The sequence below is a fragment of the Strix uralensis genome, chromosome 7, assembly GCF_047716275.1.
Source record: "Strix uralensis isolate ZFMK-TIS-50842 chromosome 7, bStrUra1, whole genome shotgun sequence".
In the NCBI taxonomy this organism is placed as follows: Eukaryota; Metazoa; Chordata; class Aves; order Strigiformes; family Strigidae; genus Strix; species Strix uralensis.
The window spans coordinates 24,413,680-24,437,608 of record NC_133978.1 but is presented as its reverse complement, the minus strand read 5'-3'; the positions used below and the strand labels follow the sequence as shown (position 1 = coordinate 24,437,608).

Here is a 23,929-nt window from a genome sequence, read left to right as displayed (position 1 = left end):
CTCAGCTTTTTGAACAGGGACTGGCCTGGTTCTTCTGCTTTTAATGAAACTCTTGTGGTGTAATAAAGAAGGGTATCCTTAATACGGACCTGTATAGACAGCACAGGGCAAAGTCAGAAGAACTTTCCAAATAAAAAGTTCTGGGCAGCCCTGTGATCATTCCCAAGCTAGTCTGTGCTATGAGCTGTTGTAAAGGCATCTCAAGTTTTATTATGCCTAACCTGCAGAAGGCCTCTTCCTGGCAATGGCTGTTGGTGCCAGATCCACCAGGAAGCATAGTCTTTTCAGGACTGCTTAGAATTCAGAAGTCTTAGTTTTGTTTATTGAAAGTACAGCCTCGGTCTCAGCTGCTTTAAATTTGCCATTTGCTGCAGAATTTGTTAAAAGGGTGGCACTAGAGAGTGAAAACTCAAACTCATGAGATGTTTCTAGGGGTCTTTGATCTCAAAATCCTGCTCCAAATGCAGTGGTAAGATAGCAATGACAGTGTTTTGTTCTTTAGGAGACTCATGAATATTGGGGTGTGATTCAGTCTATTTGCGCATCTGTGTGGTGTAATATTATGAGCTGAACACCAAGCACAGTAAAGTTCACTGAAGTCTTGCCACCACCGTCGGTGGATTTTGGATTAGGCCACATATGTGCAGGCAGCTCATCCTGAGCATAGAAAAGGCAACACAATTTTCTAAAAGAAGGATGAAATAAAGGGAAATGTAGTGAGTGTGAAACCACAGGAAGCTGATTAAAATTTTGTCATATGTTGGTAATGAAAACATATCGGGCTAATGCAAATATGCAAATATAGTCAGTGAAGCAGCATTAATCCCTCAAATAAGGATTAAATATTTTTAAAAATCATTTTTGGCTCTATGTTCTGACCATTTGTGTTTGCTTTCCTCAGATATTTTAGCAAACCGGTTTACTCATAGAAGTATTCACATTTTAACCAGATATTCGAGAATACTTGCTAAAAAAGTGGTTTTAGTAAATATTAATAATAATAAATGCCTATGTTTGGTCTAGAAACCAAGCCACAAAAGTTGTGCTAAGTCTGACCAAAGAACACAAGTAATGATAGGTGGTGAATACCTCTAATGACAGCTAGCAAAAGTATCTTTAACTCTGACCATCATATACCTGCACTAAGGTTGTTATTAGATGGTTGATTATTATAAAAAATTGTTGTTATCAAACAGTTTGGATACATTGGAAGAAATAAGCTATTCGATTCTTACCATATAGAGTGACTATGTGGGAAATAATCGGTCACTAAGGCTTACTTTGCTCTGGTCACAATTAAAGAGGCGGAATGTCACAGCATATTGATAAAGCGCAGGAAATACCGAAATCTGCTCTGCGCAGGGCGGCGATGGGTGATCCCCCGGCGTTACCGAGGGCAGAAATCGTGCGAGGGCACCGGAGGAGCGTGGGGAAGGCGAACGGGGAGCCCGGGCGCACGCCGCCCTCCCGCCACGCCGCCTCGTCCGTGGGGGGTTTCACCTCCGAACGGCTCCGGCTGAAACGACGCGGCGCGGCGGGCGAGCAGGCAAGGGACCGGCTGGCGCCGGCCGGGCCGGGCAGGGCAGGGCCGGGCAGGGCAGGCCGGGCCGGGCAGGGCAGGGCCGGGCAGGGCAGGGCCGGGCCGGGCCGGGCAGCGCGCGGCAGCGGCGGGCGGGAGCGGGGCGGCAGCGCGGCGGGTTGCCGGGATACCGGGGCGCGAACCCCCCGCCCGCCCGGCCGGCCGCGGCCCGGGTGAGGGCAGCCCCGGCCCCGCAGCCCCGGCCCGGCAGCTGTCGGGGGTGATTTGTGTGTGTGTGTGTGTGTGTGTGTGTGTGTGTCCCGCTTAGCTCCGTGTCGGGACCTCCTGGCCCGCTCGGCACCGACACCGAGCCGGCAGTGGCAGGCAGAGACACGGCATGTCCCTGCCCGCACTGGAACATGTCTGCCGGCGAGCACCTCCCTTGCACGGCAAGGTGAAGGTTTTTCATCTAGAACGTTGTCAAACGATGGGAAGCAGACCGAGGAACGCCAGCCACAACTCCCTCGTCGCCTCTGCTGGAGCCGTGCTGACAGACAAATAAATACATTTTGAATCCCGTTGTGCCTAATCAGTACCTGAAACACCAGCGAAAACAAGCTGGCAAGGACCTAGAGGCAGGCGCTGGGATGTGGGCCCGGCCTGCTCCGATAGCCAGAAAACAGTGATGGCATAGGTAAAGGGTGAGCCAAATGTCGCAATGGCTGGAGAGCAGCTCTGCCACTGAAAATCCATGAACCGGTTTGTTTTTAAACTACTGCATGGCAAGAAATGAGATGCTGAGCTTGGCACAAAAGGACCCTGGAAAATGTGATTTATGTCTCTCTTTTGACAGAGCTGTTACAAATATTCATAATATTTGCAATTTTGGAAAAAGTGGTCGTTTTGGCATGTAGTTTGGAATAGAAAACTAACTTTCAGGTTGTCCTCTGCATGGACAAATCTGGAGTCAGGTTACTGCCCTGCTGTAGAATGTGCTTTTGTTACCGAAAACCTGCTACACTGCAAAGTTTTCAGGAGGTTCACAGTGTGGCTGGAGTATTAACTAAAAAGAAATGCCTAAGTAATTGATGGTGGATTTCAGTGAATGAGCAGAAGGAAATGAAACAGGGGGTTTCACCATCAATGGCAAAATATTGCCATGGCAATGGGTAGCTTTGCCAGGAATAAACAAACAAACAACAACAGGCCTCTTCTTTCAGAAAAAAGTTAGAGAATTTTGTGTTCTCACCTCACCAAAGTCAGTGCCTTTGGACATCTCAGAGGGGAGAAGATGGCATACCCTACTTATGCAAGTCCCACAAATCCAGCTTCCTTCTCAGCCATTACAGTTAGATCATTTCCAGAGCAAGAAGTAACCTTTATACCCAAGGGAAGGCATCGACATTTGCTTTATAATGATTTCAGTGCTTTGGTTACTGTAATTCTGTACCATTTTCTTACAGAAGGTGGAAGGGCTCAGAAATAACGCAGCTCTGTGTCACTCCTAGTTGAAGTCAATCCTGCTTCAGGAGAGACTGCTGACAGGGAAGATTTTCTTAAGAGCAAAAACATGGGCCTGCACTTAAATTAATAAAGAGTTTTAAAAAAAATGCACCGCAGAGAGCAAGGGAGCTGAGAAAGCGCAAGACGCCCTTTTCTGCAGGCACGGGTGACTGGTGGGGAGCATTCCAATGCATAGGCACTGGAGTCCTCCCCCAGCAGGGCCTTTGGAGGTGGCCCTTTGCCTCTGAAAGCTTTCTGGATGTTTCTGGCCATCCCCAGAGGTCATCAGAGGATGTAGTCCCACCACTGGGTGTGAGCTCAGTGGGTCTCCTCTCAACCCAGGGAGTCAGACCTCAGCCACCACCCAGGCAAGGATTCAGCAACATTGGGGTCCTGCCTAGTATCCATACACTGAGTTTCTTGCAGTTTTGCAGGCTGTTGTTCCCCTTTGCCATCTTTCACCCACAGCATATGAAATTCCTGCTGGGCGCTAGGGCCTCGCTGGTATTGTTCCCGAGGAAAATAGACATGGTCTGGGAGTTTGTTTTGGGATTTCATGGCTTGTAGAGCAGGAGTAATGGGCCAGAGCCAGGTAGCTATGTGGAATCAAAGGAGGAGTAACCAGAAAAGAGATCGCCTCATCAGGAGATCAAGTATCTGGTGAGGACACAGCACCTACATGAAGGAGCCAATAGCGAGCATGACTGTATTAAACTTCTGTACCGTTGTGTCGACCCTAGTATGCTTTGTGTTCTGTGTAACGTAAACGGTGCTGCCAGTCTGACAGGCAAGTGTCAAGACCTATTAAAGTTTGCAAAACTCTTCTAATAGCAATCCTATATCAGAAAAAAAAAATCATCCTGTATGGCTTTCCAGCTATTTGGTGTTCATTAGTTTTGTCTTACCATTCTTTATGTAACACCTAGGTGCTGCTGAAGTTCCCTATAAAATACTTAATGTAGTTTATTGTAGTCTTCAGGCAGAGGACTGTATCTTACAGAGTATTCATACTGCGCTTAGCACTAATTTCTGTTGCAGCCTTCAGGCAGTATTGCAAAGATTCATTATTACCATCAAGATCTGTCCCTATCCTGTCACTTTTCAAAGAAGGTCCATTCTTAACTGCAGGTTTAACATAGCTGGTGTTTAAATAAAAATTTTCTTTTTTCCATCTAAAATGATCAAACCAGTCTCCAAGCAAATACATTAATTTGAACTTTTAATTAATGTTGTCCATTTTGAACGGTGCTTGAGCCACTTTATTTAACCAGCTCAGAAAACATGTAACAAATAAGAATGGTTCTTTTTCTAAAAAAGCAGTTGGGGTTGCATGAGAAAATATTTTGTTTAGGAATGACAGTTGTAGGCATTCTCTCATACATTGTAATATTTTCCATGTGTGGCAGCTTGTTTTTCACTGGTACAAATATGTGCAATAAGGGCTAAGGATAAAAATTAATCTAACAGCTTTTGCAGCAATGCTTTTGATGGTTTCACTCGATTTCATTTTCCTGTGAATACTGCTGTTAGTTCTGCTGCTTGCAATATATGAAGCATAATTCTCAAAGGTTCACGAGGTTGTAGGGATCCAGTAAGAGATGACTGATTTCTCCCCCCACACACATTCACTCCACCCCACACCCACTCACCCACCCACCAGCAAAACATAATGCTGTACTATTTTTGGTAACAGGGAAAGGGCCTCCCTCTGAAAACAGAAAGCAGTGTATTTCTCAGTTACATCACTTTGCAATCTAATGCTGTGTTGTGCTCAGTGTTTTTGTGGTGATGCAAGTCTTTTTTTTTTTCTTTTTTTTCTTTTTTTTTTTTTTTCCCTTCAGCCGGTTGGATTTTCCCCATCTTACAGCACCTCGCAGGTCTCTTCTCTGAGCAGTACGTTGCCTGAGTGAGTGGAAACATACAGATCAGCTGCAGGTTTCTGTCTACAAAAACAGAGTGAAAGAGAAAGAAAAGGGTTGGGAAAGCAGAGACAAATATTGACCTGGACTTATAGAAAGACATCCAATGGCTGAATAAAGAACCCCTGTTCATGTTTTGGGATATTCTTTCAACTGGCTGGAACGAGAGCGGATCAAAAGAATGGGAAATGCCAGCAGACCCTTTAGAAGAATTGCTTATTTCTTATGCCTTTTATCTGTGCTTTTGCTGACTGAAGGGAAGAAACCAGTGAAGCCAAAATGTCCTGCCTGGTGTACTTGTACCAAAGATAATGCTTTATGTGAAAATGCCAGATCTATTCCTCGCAGCGTTCCGCCTGATGTTATCTCACTGTAAGGGCTGTAAGCATTTGGTTATTTAATTTATGATTTAAAATGAACTAGGATGTGTGGTGTTTTCAGTGCATACGGAAGGATGCTTGCTGCAGGGAGTACCTCCAGCATTCAGAATCATCGGCTAATGTGTTAAAATTGTGCTGCATCCTTGAATCCTGATTTTTTCATATCTTTCATCTGTCTGTCTATCTGTGTATGTGCACACATCCCATTTCATACCTTCTTCTATACTACATGAAACCTGTAACATTCATTTTTTTTTTATTTTTTTTTACTTCTATAAATAAATTTCTCTGTGATGACCAGATCAGTATTATAACCATGGGTATATGAGACTACATTAATATAAGGTTGTTTTTTTCTTCTTTCCAGATCCTTTGTGAGATCTGCTTTTACTAAAATCCCAGAAGGGAGTTTTTTGCTCACACCATCTCTGCAGCTTCTGTGAGAAATATTTATATGATACAATTTTTGTTATGAAATGTATATGTATCCATAAATATTTTAGAAAGGGTCTCAGTATTAATTTTATAAGAAACTGGAAGAGAAGATTCATTAGATGACAAAATACAAGACTTTTTAGCAATTTGAAAGACAGTGCATGTTTAATTTTTTCAAAGTGTGTCTACTTAGTATTTTGCAAGGCTATCTGTTGTCAGTGCTACTTTGAATGATTACATGGTGAAGCTTTTGGTGACAGAACGTATGCTATCTTCATTATACTTTAATTAACATTAAAGCAGGGACTTGAGCATTGCAAAAACTATTCATGTTTCTTTTCTGCAGTCCCGGGGCCTGATCCCAGTAGAAAGCTGCCCATCTGCAACTCCCATTGACTGTGGGCTCAGAACCCCTCAGATCAGGCCCTTCACTGCAGTGGGACAGGTCCTGAAGTCCTTTTCCATGTAAAATTGCCATTGACTTCTGTGGAAGTTTAGTTACTTCAGTGGGAGTTTTGCCTTCATAGAGCCTGGGTTTGACCCTATTTGTTATTTCATGTTCTTTGAAAAAACCCCACAAAAGTAATGAAGATTTTATTTCAATTAAAAAATTTATGCAGTTATTTCAGAATGAAATACTGTGATGAGGTATACGCAGGAAGAGAATATTTTGGGATGTTGAAATATTAGATGCATTTCTATATAGGATTTTTACAGGCTCACAGGCTTTCCTAGAAATGTGGGCATACGATTATATAATTGTGAGCTATACAGAGGTAGAGGGGGTGTAACCTGGACTGTTTATAGTGGATGTGCTGCCAGCCTGACACACACCCAGATTTGTCTCAGAAACCCGGCAAGACAGACTCCCTGATGTGATCAAAATCAAAATCAGACGTCTGTTCCAGACGGACTTCCTGTGCACTGTAGATGTGGTCAGAGGTGTAATGTTGATGTATTGGAGCCCCACAGCTGTAAGATTAAACTGCTGGTGCACTGATAGCTGAAGCCCTGACCCTAGCTGTACTCTGCTACCTCAAGTGGAGCTGATAAGGAGGTGCAGACGTACTGTACAATTTTGGTACAGGGTAAATAGGTAAATGCAGTTACTATGGAAACCTAAATGCTTTTCCATGGTGCTTTATTCTGGAGAAGCTTTTCCCAGGTGGTCACAGATCACAAAAGGGATACATTTCATGTAATTCCTGCAATGGGCCTTTCATAGGAAAGAGAAAAATAGCAGCATTGGTGGAGCTTGTATCTGAAGAGAGTGAGTAGGACATCATCTCTCTTGGCTACGATACACCACCTACACTTAGCGATCCCACTGCCAGAGAGGCAGAATTGGGTAGGGTGGAGTAGGACAGACAGTCATCTTATTTTGAGTAATTACAGCACCTGGCACAGTGGGGTCTGACAATGGCTTACAGCATTTTGGTAATGGTAATAATTTGCATGATCTGCCGTACACCGAAACGCGTGTTCTAAGCTGCTGTTAATAAATGCTGCTGCGAAAGCTCTGACCCCACAAAAGCAGGTTTTGTTCCATTATGGGTTTTGACAAGTGTTCTGTTTTGCAGATATATTTCTGACATGGTAACTGAGCTGCTTGTCATCTTTGAAAAGTCAGGCTGCAGATCTAAGGCAAATGACTCCTTAAACACAGATCATAGGAGCAGGATTATATCTGTGGGGCCAATACTCCAGTTTGTACGTGGGAAAGAAAAATTTCCACCTTTGGCAGAAGATAGTAAGGGAAATAAGAATATGGATAACTCAGATTAATTAAAAATTATACTAAGTATTAGCTTTCATGATTATAGCTGTATTAGTAGTTTTAGCCAATAGCAAGATTTAGCAGCCTATATGTATTTCTATGTAATAGTCTCCAGCTTTACATTTTTAAAGTCGAAATGTAACTTGGTATCTCCAGTATGCCGGTCATACATTTCTTAGTGTGACATGTATCTGCCGCTATTATTATTTACTACTATTTTTACTGTAGTAGCAGCAATGGTCTCTGGAAAAATCATGGTCTCGTGCTAAACATACTCCTAAGTCCCAGGCCAGGACAGCTTTTCCTCTTGAATAGCATGGATGGTGTACTCTGTGCTCTCTCCGTGACAACAAAAACACAGCTATGGTGAAATGCCAGCAGGAGTGTTCACTAAATGTAGAGAAAACCTCCCCGCTCTTACCTCCAGCACTCATAACTCTGTGTATCAGCAATGTGCTGAGAGTGCCCTTATAAACTGATGACATGAAAGCCCGTAGAAAGAAGGGAGGTAATCATGGCACCAGGATCCATACCTGCTAGCAGCGTACCGTTCCTGCTAAGCAATATAGTCCCGAGCTACAATGCGATATCGTCAGCCTCTGTCCCCAGAAGTAGCTAGCTGGTGGGTCACAGACCTAGCAAATCTGGTGTTTGATGCCAAAGAGTGAGAGAAAAGTCACTTTGTGCATCAAATAAGTGTGATACAGCCACTGGGGAGAGGTACGAGATGGGAGGCAAATGAGCTCACCAACTGCAAGACCTATACTATAAGCCTGGCAATCTCTAAAATAGCTATACTATTTAAAGAGATACCACCCTGTTCTTTAAATTGCAAGGAGGGTAGAGTGCAGAAAAGGCAAAATTATCCAGTGAAATCACATCAGAAAAATAAAATTAGTTGCAGGCAGCTGAATTGTTCTTCTGGTTCAGAGATTTTACAAAAATACTTATTTTCTCTAAGAAAAAGAAGTATTTATTGTTTCTAACAAAAGAAGAATTTCCTGCTTACATTTTTCATGCATATAACGTGAAAAAAGGACAGTCTGCAATAGCCAAGTGCAAAAATAAATCAACTGCAATTTATTCTTAATGCAAACTTCAAAATAAAAGATTAACTCATTAGATTTGTTAATTCATACTTGGAAATCTTGCATTCCTGAATGCCTAAGGATGTCATAGCGAAAATCTATTTATCCATCATGTCTGACTGAATAAAATATAGATGTGCATCTAGTATTCCACTGGGGTAAAGTTCATTGTACTTGACAATGCCTCACCATATTAAAGGTGTGGCAGTCCAGAGCGGAATTAAAATGGACAAATGCAAACATGACTGATAAGCATACATAAAGCTGGAAAAATCAATGCTAGTCCACTTTTAATGCTTACAAAATTACATAAAATTAAATGCGTTGCTGTTTTTTTACTGCTAGATGGATGAAAAATACATGCACACACTAAGAGCTATCTCCAGCAGGTATAACGTGGTCTTAAAAATAGTTCTGATTTGAACACTGACTAAATTAAGAGATTTTCCATTTTTTTCTCCGTAACTTCTCAGTACCCTCAGGTCAAATATGCTCACAAGTTTATCTTACAAGTTAGAGGATTTTCCTGCTTGTCAGTAGTGCAAATTCAACCTGATGTCTGGCTAACCAGCAGGATACTTTCCCTATGTTGTCATCAAAAGTAAGTGTTCTTAAGACAATTTAGACCTCTGTAGTACTTGAACATTTCGTTGTTGTCCAAGTATGTCTCCAGTGGCACTTGTACAATCCTATTGTTTTACTGGCATGGTAAACCCACGTTTACATCCCACAGAAGTCAATGGAATTTTATCAGATGGCCCCAGTAGGCAAAGCAATGAGTTGTTGGGTCCTTCCCTTTGCACCAAACTATGGTGCAATATATCAGCCTTACAATCCTGTAGTGCTTGCACAGACAAAACCATGAAACCAGGCAGTGGAAATTTGGCCTACCATGGCTTGCTGAACTGTTTTCTAAAGATGCTAATAACCTAATGGTCTTTTCTTTTGCATCTCTTTACACAGATTGTTTACATCCAACACTTTTGATGTTATTAGTGATGATGCTTTCATGGGCCTTCCTCATCTAGAATATTTGTGAGTGGACAAAAGTATATTTCCTGGCATTATTGAATAGAGTGGGTGGGCTTCCAAGTTCCAGGCATTGCTTTGACCAGAATGACTTTACGACCCGTTACAGGTTCATAGAGAACAACAGCATTAAGTCAATTTCAAGAAATACTTTCAGAGGACTGAAATCTTTAATTCACCTGTAAGTAAAGTGGTTGAATATATTACTTGGTATATTTAATATAGTAACTGAACCACTGTGTTGTTGAATTTTGCATTTTGATATATAGCTGTTCACATTTACTTAAGTAGTATTAATAGTCATTTAATTAGAATGTTAATCTTTGTGCTTCCACCACAGACTTCCAAACTGTGGTATGTGTAGGAGGCCAGGACCCAAAGAGCTTCCAAGCAGTACATGTTTGGGAGTAGCTCCTGACTTTCTCTGCTCAGAGCACTGGGGATTTCCAGCTGTGCGAGTAGGAGCAGGGAGAAAGCACGATGGGTCAGGAAGCTTGGCATTGATGAGGCAAGTCCCAGTTTGGGACGTGGAGAGGAGGAAGGTGTGGGCGCTGTGGTCAGCATTGAGGTGCCACAGTGGTGAGAGGCTGAGGGGTGGACACACGCCTCTTCCCAGGTACCCCAGCCTGATGTGTATCCAGGAGAGTATTATAGCCATTCCTGAGACAGGCCATCACTGTCTATATACCTGTGTCCAATTCAGCCACTCATCATATCCAGCAGAATTTGACCAAATCAAATTTGTAAATTCCCACCCAGAACAATTTTAAATAGAAGAGTTGCAACAAGACGCATTTATTATGACTTACTGATCCACTTCTTCCACTTAACTGTAGGGCATAGCAGCCTTTAGACTCCAGCAGGATTGGCTCAAAGCCCTGCGCTGCACCCTGTCCCCTCCTGCATGTGAGCAAGAGCATCCCACAGTTGGGATCTGACAGGCACTGACACTGGGGTCTGCTTAACATTCCTCATGTTGCTGCTCAGCCCTTCAGCAGTCCTGGAAGGACGGCCAACCCTTGCCCTCTGACATGCTGTGGCCCCGTTGCTGCATTAGCCGAGAGGGGAAATTAGTCAAAGGCACTCTGGATGCTAATGTGGCTGTTGGGAGGAATGCTTCCCATGCTCACACCAGCGGAGGCATTTCTCACGCTGTGCTCAGCAGGTGCAACACACACTGGCAACAAATACCTGTAACATTTACCTGCAAACACAAGAGTAGCATCCTTATGCTCAGAGCTAGCAAGACAGTTTTTAAACAGGCTTTTGCCTCTTACCTTACATCAAGTTTATCTTTTAGCAATAATTTTATTTTAGCAAGTGATAAATTTATTGAAAATACAATATGTACTCCAAGAAAACATAAAAATACAAAAATACTGTAAGAAAAGGAGGCTAACACATGTGGGGTGTGCCTGACATGGATTTATACCCAGCTGTGAGCATTTCCATTCTGAAGCATACATCTTGGGGCTGTGTCATAGGCAGGGGAGTGGATTCTGACCTTTTGGCCTTAACACAATAACCTCCAAGAGGGTTTTGAAACAGGGTCATTTAACTTTTTCTTTCTTATATTTTGACACAGGAGAGAAAGCAGAGGTTACATTTTGAACAGTTAATGCATAAATATAATAGTTGAATTGCAATTTACCACATCCTTCACCACATAGTAAATGTACCATAAAACACTTTGCCCTTTCTGGCCAGAACAGACAAGACTCATAGCTGGCTGAAACCAAGCCTACTGAGACTACTGGTGTAGATGGCTCTGGGTCTGAGGAAGAAGAAAGAAAGAGGAGAGGGAAAAAAGTATATAAACAGGCTGTGCACATCCCATAAAAATCTGTATTAGAGGTATAGGCATAATTATAGCATTGTTAAAAAAGGCAGATAATTGGATAAGGCTGGTAACTGGGACCCTATCTTCAAAATATTTATGCACATGAATAGCTTTATATTCACAAATGGGTCCAGTACATTATTTATCATATTCATTTACTTATTTAGTAGCTGTTGCTGCCAGTGAGCAAATTGCTTTTCTAACACAGAGGAAGGCACAGTTTCTTCTCCACAGAGCATACAGTCCAAGAGTAATGTCTTGCCTGTTACATTGGTTTCTGGGGATGCTTCAGCAGTTTCACAAGAGAAAACATATGAAAAAGACAGAACCACATTTGAGGAGCCAATGCGGTTTGCATGTGCGTGCATGCACATTTTTGGGACATAGATTTGTGCATCATGCTGCTATTGCGCATGGAGCGCTATTCATGAAGACAATGAGAAATTTGCAGAAAATAACTGCAAAGGCAGGTCCATTAACCACAGAATGTGACTAGTTTTATTTGCTTGCAGAACCACTCCCCACCCTTTGGGGAAAATTGCACGTACAGTTAATAATAATCATTTGGCACCCTGAGGCATTTCTCATTTAAGAAACATGAGAGTACTTGTGTACATAAAATATATTTCAAAGAATCATAGTAAATAAGCATACAAATGAGTTCCATGAAGTTAGAGAAGATGAACTTTGTTCTATTTATTGTTTGCTTCCTTTTCACAACATAACTTTTGCAATGCAGTAAGCTATCCAAACATTTGTATTTTTGTAATGCAATTAACTGATAATTATAGCATGTCCTTATTGTAAAACAGAGCCATCTAGTATTTGTCGTTATGCAACAGGATTTATTTTCTGCCCAGAGTAGATTTAAGAACAGAAAAATTAAAGAAAAATAGCATTTTTTTTTTACTAATTTACTAATTTAACGTCAAAATCTTAGTTAGGGTTGGACAATAATTTCTATGCCAAACATAGAATTTTGACTGCATTTCTTTCAGAACTGTGACCATAAGTTTAACTGCATGTTTGCTTCAACTGTTACTCTCTTATTATAAACCAAATACCATGTACAGCACCATCCAGGCAAGCCAGTGTTTTCTAATATACGCTTTGTAGCAGTGGAATATAAAATGCATACTTTTCATCCAAAAATTGGCAAATGTGTAAACCTTGTGTAAATTTTTCTGTCAGTCATATTCCCATGGCAGTGGTGAACCACTGCTACTTCAAAGTACCTCATCCCTTTCAATTTGCTATATAATAATATACAAAGAATATATAGGGCATTAAACCTGCCTCAGCTTGCAAGTCTACTTAGCTTTCTCCATATGAGTTACCTGACTTCTAAAGAATTGCTCTTGAGTGTAAAATTAAGCATAAGCGAAGCACGTGATCATACACCGGTGTTAGAATCAGATGTACTTTGGAAGTGGTGAAGTCAGAATGAACTAATGGCATCATCCCATATTTACTATTCCTGATAAGGCAAACACTTAATTTTAAATGAGGCAGCAGACCTAGTATATCTGTGCCTGTTCTTGAATTTAAGGATATGCCTAAGTGGCTTTGCTTGGCTAGAGAATTTGTAGTTAATAAATAACTTTTAAGTTTACCAGCGAAAACAGAAGAGTTTCTAAGTCTTACTAGCTACAGATTCTAACTGGGATCTCAAACTAGAATGATTTAATTCCATTTTCTTTTCTTCTCATAAGTAATAAATAATTTTGTTAGTCAAAAGAGGCATAAGCTGTACCCTACAACATTATTCTTTTCCTGTCATGCCCTTAGTGACATCTTGGAGAATCCAGACCTTTGGTGGACTCACACAGACATGTTTGATTGAAATGTTATATATTGCTTGTTCAAAGTCTGCTCACATTTCCTCGTCACTTTTACAAGCTAGAATACTCACTGAATTTAAACGAGTTTTCCCAACATTAAAAATTAGGAATTGACAGCAGTTTTTTGCTGTTCTCACACATACTCACACACACACATGCACATTCCAGGAGAGAAATTTGCGCTGATCAGCAATTTCTTGTCTATTACTGCACATTTCCGAAAACTATGAGCTACACCTAAGTCCACTGGAATAAAACCGAATATTAAGATTTTCCTTCCAGAAGATATACAATGTGGGGAAATTGCAGTAATATGAACACCATGTATTGGTATCTCATACGGAAAACATCAGTAGATCCAATCATGACTGATTGTTTTAAAATAATGGTGTTGGCAAAACACCAGAGGTGATTGCACTTTTTACCTTGCTAAGTGAAGTATTGTAAATGCTGCAAAGCTGCTGAAGAGTGAGAAAGCAGAAGGAGGTATGGCATTTTAGTGGAAGAAAAAGTCACAAAGTAAATGAGCTATTCTTAAAAGCAGTCTTTTAGAACTAAGTGCTGGAGAATACCAGAGTTCTTTACCTTAAGAAAAAAATCCCACACAGTATTACACCTTGCAAAACTGTTATTTCATGAACTAGCACTGATACTGAAGTGTCTTCTTTTACAGGAGTCTCGCAAATAATAATCTCCAATCGCTTCCAAAAGACATATTCAAAGGCTTGGATTCTTTAACAAATGTGTAAGAAAGCAATTAATTAATCTATTAATTATACTAAAAATATAAAGATATTATTTTAGAGGACATTCTGAGTAACCATTCAAACTGATAGCCAGTAATGGGATCTTACTACTGGGTAGAGACTACCCAATATGGGTAGGCTTGGTTTTTGTCTTCTGTTGATGATAATTTGCTTTAGTTTTGAATATTTTATCAGTTGTGAAGATAAGTAATATTGTTTGTAGTTATGTAAGAGAGCTGCATGTTCATTAAGACTTAGTGAATACGAAGGAAGCATCCTTAGGGATGCATGAGAGAGCACGGCATGAGGGGAGGGTGGAAGATATTTAATGGAGTAACATTTCTACGTGCAAATAGTTTCTGGGAAGGCTATCTTTTATCACAGAAGTATGTGTCTTAGTAAGTAGCATGTCCCATACTAAATCTAACTGCAACCAAACCAAAACATGAACTTGTTTAAATATGTTACTTAAATACCAGTACAAATACAAAATACAGATAAACAGATAAATCTCATAGTTGCTTCACTGAAATATGTCCTGTTTACAACACATCAAATTCTGGTTCACCTGATTTCAGATAATGAGCACAAAACATCCTTTGCCTGCTCCTTGTATTAACAAGGTAGTCTGGATTCATAGTGTAGAGCTGCAGTAGTAAGATGTGGAGATGGTCGGTGTATCTGGTAGCATTACCTGGCATGACTGATCATGGCCAGGTGGTTACACAGTCTGGTGCTGGCACTTGTCCGTTCCTGTACATACATCTGAAATCTGACTGAAGACAGCTGTAAAAGACTTGAACAGAACTCCTTTGCTTGTGTCTCTTAAAGCCCTAAATGAGTATATCCAAAGGAGATAGCAAATACTGACTGGCTGACCATCAGGTTACATTCATTTTGGTTTTGTTGTCTAGAATGCTCATATTGAGAAAGGGTAATCCAAAAGAAACAACCTCCTGAAATATGGGGTCAACAGTTGGTAGGCTTTTGTGTACCTGTAAACTCAGGGAAATCAGTAATTTCCTACTGACCATCAAGTTAAATTCTCCTTGATTACCTTAACATAATTAAATCTGTGTGGGTTCTGGTATATAGATTTAACTATGGGTCAGGACAAATTAAACCAGGAAGGCATCAATTGAGAATAAGCAAGAGGGCATATATTTAACAAGAGCCCAGTTTGTTGTTGTCCTGCAAAGAGGAATACATCAGCTGACTACTTATTTTCAATGCATGATTTATTTGTTGTAGAGATCTTAGAGGCAATGCATTTAATTGTGACTGCAAACTGAAGTGGTTGGTGGAATGGCTGGGCAGCACCAATGCAACAGTTGAAGACATTTACTGTGAAAGCCCACCAGAATATAAGAAGCGCAAGATCAACAGCCTGTCTCCAAAAGAATTTGATTGCATTATTACAGGTAATGTGCTTCAAATTACTTAATCTTGTTAAATTTAAGTCAAAGCTATGTATTTTTTATTCTAGGGTCCATTTTTGCAGGACGTCTGCATACTGGATGGAACTTCCACTAAAATCAGTATGAATTCTGTGGAGGTGTAAGTCTGACACACACTTGGGAGTAGGGTCTTATACTGCGGCTTCTACTCAGACTTTAATATGCTATATAAGGATTTGGAGAACTGGGGAGAACTGGGACATAAAACAGCACCTCTTTTAATTGAGAAAGATTGACAAACAAGTTGCAGTGCTCCTTTATCAGGAAAATTGGACTAGTGATGAAATACTGTAATTTGTAATAAATTGGTATCTGTTAAGCAGATGTTTTTTTCAGTACAGTATGGAAAGTATTTCTGTAATTATCATATGTTATGTGCACTTTTGCAGAATTTGAAGTTTATCAGTCCCTGCCATACCAATCTCTGTCAGTAGATACTTTCTCATATATGAATGATGAACATGTGGTTATTGCTCAGCCTTTTACCGGAAAATGCATCTTTCTTGAATGGGACCATGTAGAAGTGATGTTCAGGAATTACGACAACATTACAGGTATGAACACTGCTTGACAAATAACATTACAACAGCTGATCCAAAAAGTGGTGCTAACTCTGTCTTTTCTTTTTATAGGTACTTCAACTGTTGTGTGTAAACCTATAGTTATTGAGAGTCAGCTGTATGTCATTGTCGCACAGCTGTTTGGAGGCTCCCACATATACAAAAGAGATATTTTTGCTAATAAGTTTATAAAAATTCAAGATATTGAAATCCTTAAAATCCGAAAACCCAATGACATTGAAACTTTCAGGATTGCTGAAGACTGGTATTTTGTTGTTGCAGACAGTTCAAAGGCTGGTTTCACCACAGTTTACAAATGGAATGGGAATGGATTTTATTCCCATCAGTCTCTGCACGCCTGGTACAGAGATACTGATGTGGAGTATCTTGAAATATCTGGCAAACCACATTTAATTCTGTCAAGTAGTTCCCAAAGACCTGTAATATATCAATGGAACAAAGGAACAAATGAATTTGTTAAGCGTTTTGATATCCAAGATATGGAAGATGCATATGCAGTGAAACATTTCAAAGTGAAAGAGGATGTATACATTTGCTTAACAAGATTTATTGGGGACTCTAAAGTAATGAAATGGGGTGGTTCAGCATTTCTGGATTTACAAAGGATGCCATCCCGAGGGTCAATGGTATTCCAACCGCTTCAGATAAATAATTATCAATATGCCATTCTTGGAAGTGATTATTCTTTCACTCAAGTCTATTATTGGGATGCTGAAAAGGCAAAATTTGTGAAGTTTCAAGAATTAAACGTACAGGCACCAAGATCTTTCATACATGTCTCCATCGATAAACGAGATTTTCTCTTTGCTTCAAGTTTTAAGGGAACTACATTGATTTATAAACATGTCATAGTTGACTTAAGCGCATGACACTCATAATTCTGAGATTACGTCAGACTTTCTACCATAAGTGGACAAAATGAACTAAATGCATGATGACTCTCTTATCTTACTTCCAAATGAATGCCTTTAAAAGTTGAGATTGCTAGAACAAAGTATTACTAGTATCTTCATCTTTAATTGTCAAGTCTAGTGGTGTTGGAAGTTGCATTTTTTAACAAAAAGAAACTAAATTAACTGTTCTTTGCATCCACAATATGTAAATATGTGTGCAACTGCATCTGTTGCTATAAAGAATATTAAGATGTAATTTTCCATTTATTTATTCACCTGTTTGAAACAACTGCCAAATAAAATGTTTACATTTTGTGTCTTTCACATTCCAAATATTATTTGCAGGTGATACTTTTTATTTGTGTATATATTATACCCATAGAAAATAAACCCCAGAAGGCATTTTGCCCAGTGCAGTGTCATATTGCAAGGAAGATACACAATATCGAAGATCAGGTGGGTTTTACATTTAACAAGAACTTCTTGATAAAAATACAGCATTGAACCCCAATCCTGTAAATTATCACCTGGACATGTCCTTGCATTTATGTGAATCTTCACTGATTTAAACAGGACTCCACTGAGAAAAAAGCATTCAGTTATACAGATCCTGTTGTAGGATGGGTCTTTGTACTGTGTATAGCTGCAAGTACCTGATTTTCTAAAAATTTACAAAGAAATCAACAGAATAAAAGATGATGTAAAGGTCTGTCTCCCTCTCATGCAGAAGCAGCACAAAGTAAATCTCTGGTGTAATACTGTGGCTGTTACTGTGCTGAAAACTAGAAGCACAGGTTATTTTTCAGCTAGCATCATTTCTATATCTGAATATATCTGTTCTATTTCTGTCACACATCACCTGCATGAATTTTGTGTGTCCCTGTCAAGTTTTTCCACTGTATTCCAATTATTTAATCTTCAATGAATTTATTCATTATTCTGAATGAATCTAGTGAATGTGAAGTCATTTTTTTCCATTATCCTGCAATGAAGTTTAGTAATAACAGATACTTCTGAAATTCAGGGAACTTTGAATACAGCAGGACAAATTCAGTTGGTGTACCACATGCAACTCCAGGAAAGCTACTTATATCTATTAAATTATGCCAAGTTAGAATTTGGCATGAAAATCTGTTACAAACTCAAAATAGTTTTTTGTTTATATACATCTAGTGCATCACTTGTGAGAAACCTATACTGCTGCTGAAGATCATTTGGTGCAGCTCAGGAAGAGAGCTCAAGTTGATTTTAGACACCTTGCACTTCACTGGAAGTTATCAAGCTTTGTGCTCCAGTGCCATCTTTAAAATATACACATGAATACTGCATACGTTTATATACATTTCTAACATTCGCAGATGTTTGGCAAATAAGACTTATCATACTATGCATGTCAGCTAATCACACAAGCTGATTGTGCAAGCTGGCTGCTCCCCGTACTCACAGAGACCCCAAAACCAGCAGAGCATTATGGTGCTGTTGAGAGCACCTGGAGCAGAAATCATCAAGAAAAAAGACATATAATGTATATTTTAAGAAAACAGTCCTAAACAGTATGCTTCTGTAATAAAGAATAGAGGGGTTTTTATATTAAATATTACTTGAAAAAAATCCCATGTGAACAATACTACTCTAAAATTTTTCTAATGCCTTTTTATCCATAGCTAACTATGCTCTGATCAGTATTTGGCTTAATAACTACCTATTCCATAAGTATTTACAGTGTGACTAGAAAGATTTTAAACTGTTTCACAGTTGAAATTTTTTCTTAATAAATACATTTCCAAAAATCATCTTGATAAATCATCACTTGTTTGGCAGGTTTCCTTTATAAATTTTTAGCTTTTATATGAGCATGATTTCAAACCCCAGATGAACCCAAATAATATCTTTTATTATTTCTCAATGTTGGCTGCCCATCTGTGATTTCCAGCTCATTTGTCCATCTCTTCTTCAATCCATCCTGCATGGCAAAGGAATGAAATGGAAAGTCATGAACCAATCTCCAATCTACCAGCAAATCATGAAGTGTTTTCTACTTCATCTTGTCTTTTGTTTCAGTCTTTTACTTAAGGTCCTATTGAATTATGTGCACTGATTTTGATCTGATTTCTCCCATTATACTTGTCTACATGCACTCTCTATCAAATTATATAGATAATGGCTATGTATCCTCATTAAGGACATATTATGGACATCTGGCTGAGTTTAAGTGGAGTTGAGTAACCTTGCTAATCTGATACCAACATTTATCTACAAACCCAGTATATTGCCTCACAGTTGTACCTTGAGAAGGTTGTGTTTCATGGAATTACATTTCAGGGCCAGCCAGCTACATGCCCTGTGCTGTAGTAGTGCTATGATTGTTTTCCTGCGTTAACTTATTCTGAAATAATATGACAGACTTTTGGGAATTCACTGTTACTCCTGGGTATAAAGGAAGAATTTAAAAGCCTGCAAGGGTGTGAGTCACCAGAATTTTACATTCACAATACCTGTAAAACTATCCATGGTACAGTGGAGGGTGGTAAAGGATTAATCTGCTGGGTTAATCTGCTGAAGTACGCAACTGTGTTACCAGTGTGGTTGTTCCTTCAGGAAATTTTACCTGTAGTCAAGCACTAATGATTTGGGGAGTTCTTAACGCCTATGTCATTTTTGGAAGGTCAAATAATCACTATAAAATGCTGAATCTAAATCTGTTCTCTTTTGAAAATCCCTTTCTCTAGTCAATTTATGTCAGGTGGAGATTCACAGACGATTTCTTATTGTGCAAGTATAGCACTTCATTGCACCACATAAGGAATTGGGGTATTTTTAGAACAGAACTCATAATCCTTAACGTAGCAGAGCGTAAAGGCTCATTAGGTGGCTCCCTATGCTGTTTCTTCTTAATTTCAGAGACTGGGCATTTTAACAGCTCCTCTGAGCATAAGGCCGTATTCCGTTCTGGTTCTCTGCTCAGTATTCCTTCTGGTATTAGTGGAATCCCCAGACAAAAACTAAAATGGAACTTTTAATTATATATTCATTGGTAATATTTTTAAACATTGTTTAAAAAAATCCATTTCTTTCAGCAAAGTCTATGTTACTTGTGGCTGACTAGTTGTCTTCTGCAGTTGTAATGGGTTTTCTAAACTCCCCAATCGTTTTGTTTATGAGTGAGTATGTAAAGTACTAAAAGTATTATAGAAGACAGTACTGAAGGTTATTAATGGATACTGCTGATACTTGATGCTGCTTGGTCATGTTAATGTCTAACACAGAAAAAAACTGTTAATGGAATTGTATTGTCTTCCTACAACTACATTATATTTTTGATGGAGCACAAATATAAAAGAATACACACTTCTCTACTCTGGAAGGGATATATAAAATACATCCAGAATACCTGATATTACACTATGTGTAGCTTTTTTTTCTTTGTCTATTGTAATGTCTAGGACTTGCAGGTTTTTTGTTTCTACTTATTTTCCATTGAAAAAATACTCCAAAATGCACTCTTCCTACTAAGAAGAAAATTCAGTAAGGAAAAATATCATTCTGTGAGGCAACAGAACAAACAGAAATAGGGACAAATTGTATTAGTGGTTTGGAGTTGCATTTTAATTGTAACTTCTCTTAATTATCTTATTTTTATTTTTTTAACTTTATTTGAAGGGGTGATAACAGTCATTCAAAGTACACTTGAGGATGGGAAACAATTATTAGCGTAGTTAATAATATGTGTGATATGCTTTGATATGTTCTAGTGGGAAGCTAAATGTCTAACAGCTGTATTTATGTATATGACCATTACAACATATTGTGTTAGTATTCAATGGAAAATAAAGAATATTTAAACCATAGAAGTAACAAACAGTCCTTGGACTGTTGATGAACACTACTGATAATAGCACCAAAAGAAAGCAGAGAAGTCAGCATGCCCAAAATGTTACAACTAGGGACAGAATATAAGCCCACAGCAAGTCTCGGGAGTCCAGGAGTCTTCCCTTTCAAGGAAATGTTTTCCTTACTGTGAAACACATAATGTGTTCCTCCTCAGCAGGGACCCCTGAAAATCCAGATGATCACCCAGTTCTTGCAAAATACAGCAAGAGGCTTACAAACTTAATGCACTACATCCATGATCTCAATTTGTGGCAATTTTTCCTTTTGATATCTCTCTGTTACATGAGTCTCAACAGTGGTGACACAAATGGAGCAGTAAGCAGGCTACCACCCACCGAAAGGGCAAGGGCCCTGCCAGGGCAGGACAGAAGTTAAAACCAGCAGATGGCAAATGCAAACCCCAACACTCAGTTCACTCAGCTGTTAATGCCTCCCCCACTACCCAGCAGATTTTCTCTCTGATTTGTTAATACGTATTGCAAACACTTGCAGCTATCTTTCATATGCCTGCAAGCCTTCTCCTCCCATACTCACTGATCTGGAGACCTGAGCATGGTAGTAAAGCTGTGATTTAGACTCCTATTGATTAGAATGGCTAAACATATTTTTGTGGTCAGGAACTAACTGATAAATGTTGAGGTCTTGGGGAGTTCAATTCCTCAAGACCAAGCTAAGGTACACTGCCTGACTTAGTGCTAATGGCAACTTTTCTTCATTACTGATGACTCTGAATTCTAATGGCTGGCGTTACAGGCATGTCTCTGTTTATAGCTCACTTAAACAAAGTGCTCAGAGGCCAACCTAACCCTATTCCTATTCAGGAATTTTTCTGAAATGAACTACAGTTACAAAGACCTCCAGTGTGCTATACAGAAGTGGTGTTCTATTTGTGCTTTGAGACTTAGAATTTCTCCAATTAGTTATGCTAGTGTAATACTTCTGTCTGCAAGTTTGTTACAGTAGAAAGCAATTTGCCCCCAAATATGCATATTTATATTCATATAATTGTTTATTTATTCTCCAAATAAACTTAAGTGGATGATGGCAATAATTATGTTACTGTTCCCAATTTCCCATTCATCAAATCAATTTTTGAATTCTCAAAAGTTGTTTTCAACTCAGCCTTACTTTATGCTTCCTACTGAATTATTTCAGTTGAAAGGGGACTTTCTGACCCATTCTCACTTCCTGCTGGAAGGCCTGGATAGCGACAGCAGTATGTTAGCAAGTTGTCAACCTGCCCAGATGGTGAATATCCAAGAATGCTGAAAGAGCTTCAGAATAAACAGGCTGATCTGCTAAGAATACACAGGCCTTCATTAAAAACCATTTATGTGCAAAAGAACTGGAAGTAACAAATATTGTGTCTATTTTTATAAAACGTTCATAGGATGATCAGCAGAGTTTCAGACCAGTAAGATCCACAGTTATATCTGGTTGAATATCTGAAATTCTAATCGAAAATGGAAGTGTAAAATTTCAGGAGAAAGTAGGTAACTAAACAAGTGGAACAGGCTGACTAGTGAAGTTCAGGGTCCAGAAATGCAAAATATTATAGATAGGAAAGAAATGTTCGCAAGGTTTAAAATTAGCTGTAAAGAAAGGCAACTTGACGTTGTTGTGAACAACTCAGCAGGACACTGATCTCAATATACACCTACAGGAAAAAGCAAATAATGTTACAACATGTGCAGGGTAGTAGGGAGAATACAACACTACATGTTATGGCAAATCAATGCTGTTGCCTTATCTGAGATACTGCATGCAGTAGTAATGTAGCCATATCAAAAAACACACTGCAGAATGATTAAGGACTCAGAGAAATGTGAAAAAACTCCTTGAAAGTGTGGAACAAGATGACACTTGCCTTTAGCAAATACTTAGCCATAAACCAAGATACTTACCCCCCCAGATTAAACTGTGGCATTCATTGCAATAGACAGTTGTTGAGAACAAGAACATTCAGAAAACAGTCAAACATGGACAAATTACATAAAAATTGTATTTATCTTTTTTTAGTATTTAAAAGAATTTCTAATTATTAGGGAAGAGAAGTTCTTTGCACTTCTGTCAGAAGCATCTGGCTCTAGCCATTTTGGACAAGAGGACAGCCAAGCAGCTGGATAATGAATGTGCTTCAGTGTGGCATTTCCTATTTTCAGTCCCTGAGACACATTGCTCAGAAATTAGCTCAACTTTGTTGCTGATATTCACAAAATGAAATACATAAGATGTACATATGAATTAGCTGCTCAGAAGCATTTACAATACTGAAAACATGAACACCGACAAAATCTGGAAGATAGCAGCAACATATATTTCAAGGATGTCAACAATTAGAAAATTTTGGCAAACTATTTGGAAGCGCTTAAAAATGTAATTGCACAACTTTGGCTGGCTTCAGCTATGTAAGTCCTGACAGACATAGACTCCCTTGGGAAGAACAGAACTCAGTCTTTTTATAAGCTTATTATTAAGAGTTCAATATTAGCTGCAAAGTACCTTATGATTAACCAGGTAATAGTATTGTACTGTGAGGGAGTCATTTCTAAAACACCAGAATGGATTGCCAATTTTGGAAAAACAAACAACCCACCCCAAATTTCACAATTTCCAAACAACTGTGAAATTTGAAAACCCTATCCTGCTTCCTTTTGTCCCCCATATACGATAACATAATGATATTGCCCATTCAGGAAAAACATCAGTAAATATGTTGGTCCAGAGTGCAGAACAAAGGAAGAAAAAGGACAAAGCTGGAACAGAAACAATAGTTTGTGGTCAGGAAATCTGTTTGGTTTTGGACAGTTTAATTGCACCTGTGAACATCTAAATTTTCTGCTATATAGAGCATTACTGAAAACAAAACATACTTTTAATGTTTACCTTTGAAAGAATGAGCTACCTGGATTATAAACTGAAAACACCACTAAAAACCCACAGCTTTTAAATAATCCATATGGCATTAGTCCAGTCTTAAACCCTATTGCTAACAATAACTCCTTCAAACTAAATTCACATCAAGGCTGA

General features: G+C 39.2%; 1 protein-coding gene across 4 annotated transcripts in view; it reads left to right on the top strand.

Annotated features, from left to right (window-relative positions):
• Window positions 1–20,403, top strand: part of LGI1 (leucine rich glioma inactivated 1) — a 35,454-nt gene extending 15,051 nt beyond the window's left edge. Inside the window, exons 1-9 of one of the 4 annotated variants that reach the window (XM_074874938.1) lie at window positions 1,437–1,546; window positions 4,864–5,313; window positions 5,689–5,760; window positions 9,585–9,656; window positions 9,760–9,831; window positions 14,005–14,076; window positions 15,329–15,498; window positions 15,924–16,088; window positions 16,167–20,403. In XM_074874938.1, coding sequence (XP_074731039.1) covers window positions 5,123–5,313; window positions 5,689–5,760; window positions 9,585–9,656; window positions 9,760–9,831; window positions 14,005–14,076; window positions 15,329–15,498; window positions 15,924–16,088; window positions 16,167–16,984 — 1,632 coding nt within the window. In that variant the 5' untranslated portion in view covers window positions 1,437–1,546; window positions 4,864–5,122 and the 3' untranslated portion in view covers window positions 16,985–20,403. Of the gene's footprint in view, window positions 1–1,436; window positions 1,547–4,722; window positions 5,323–5,688; window positions 5,761–9,584; window positions 9,657–9,759; window positions 9,832–14,004; window positions 14,077–15,328; window positions 15,499–15,923; window positions 16,089–16,166 lie in introns of those variants that run through there. The other 3 variants (XM_074874939.1, XM_074874937.1, XM_074874940.1) reach the window with 3 other exon arrangements.
• Window positions 20,404–23,929: the final 3,526 nt, after the last annotated feature.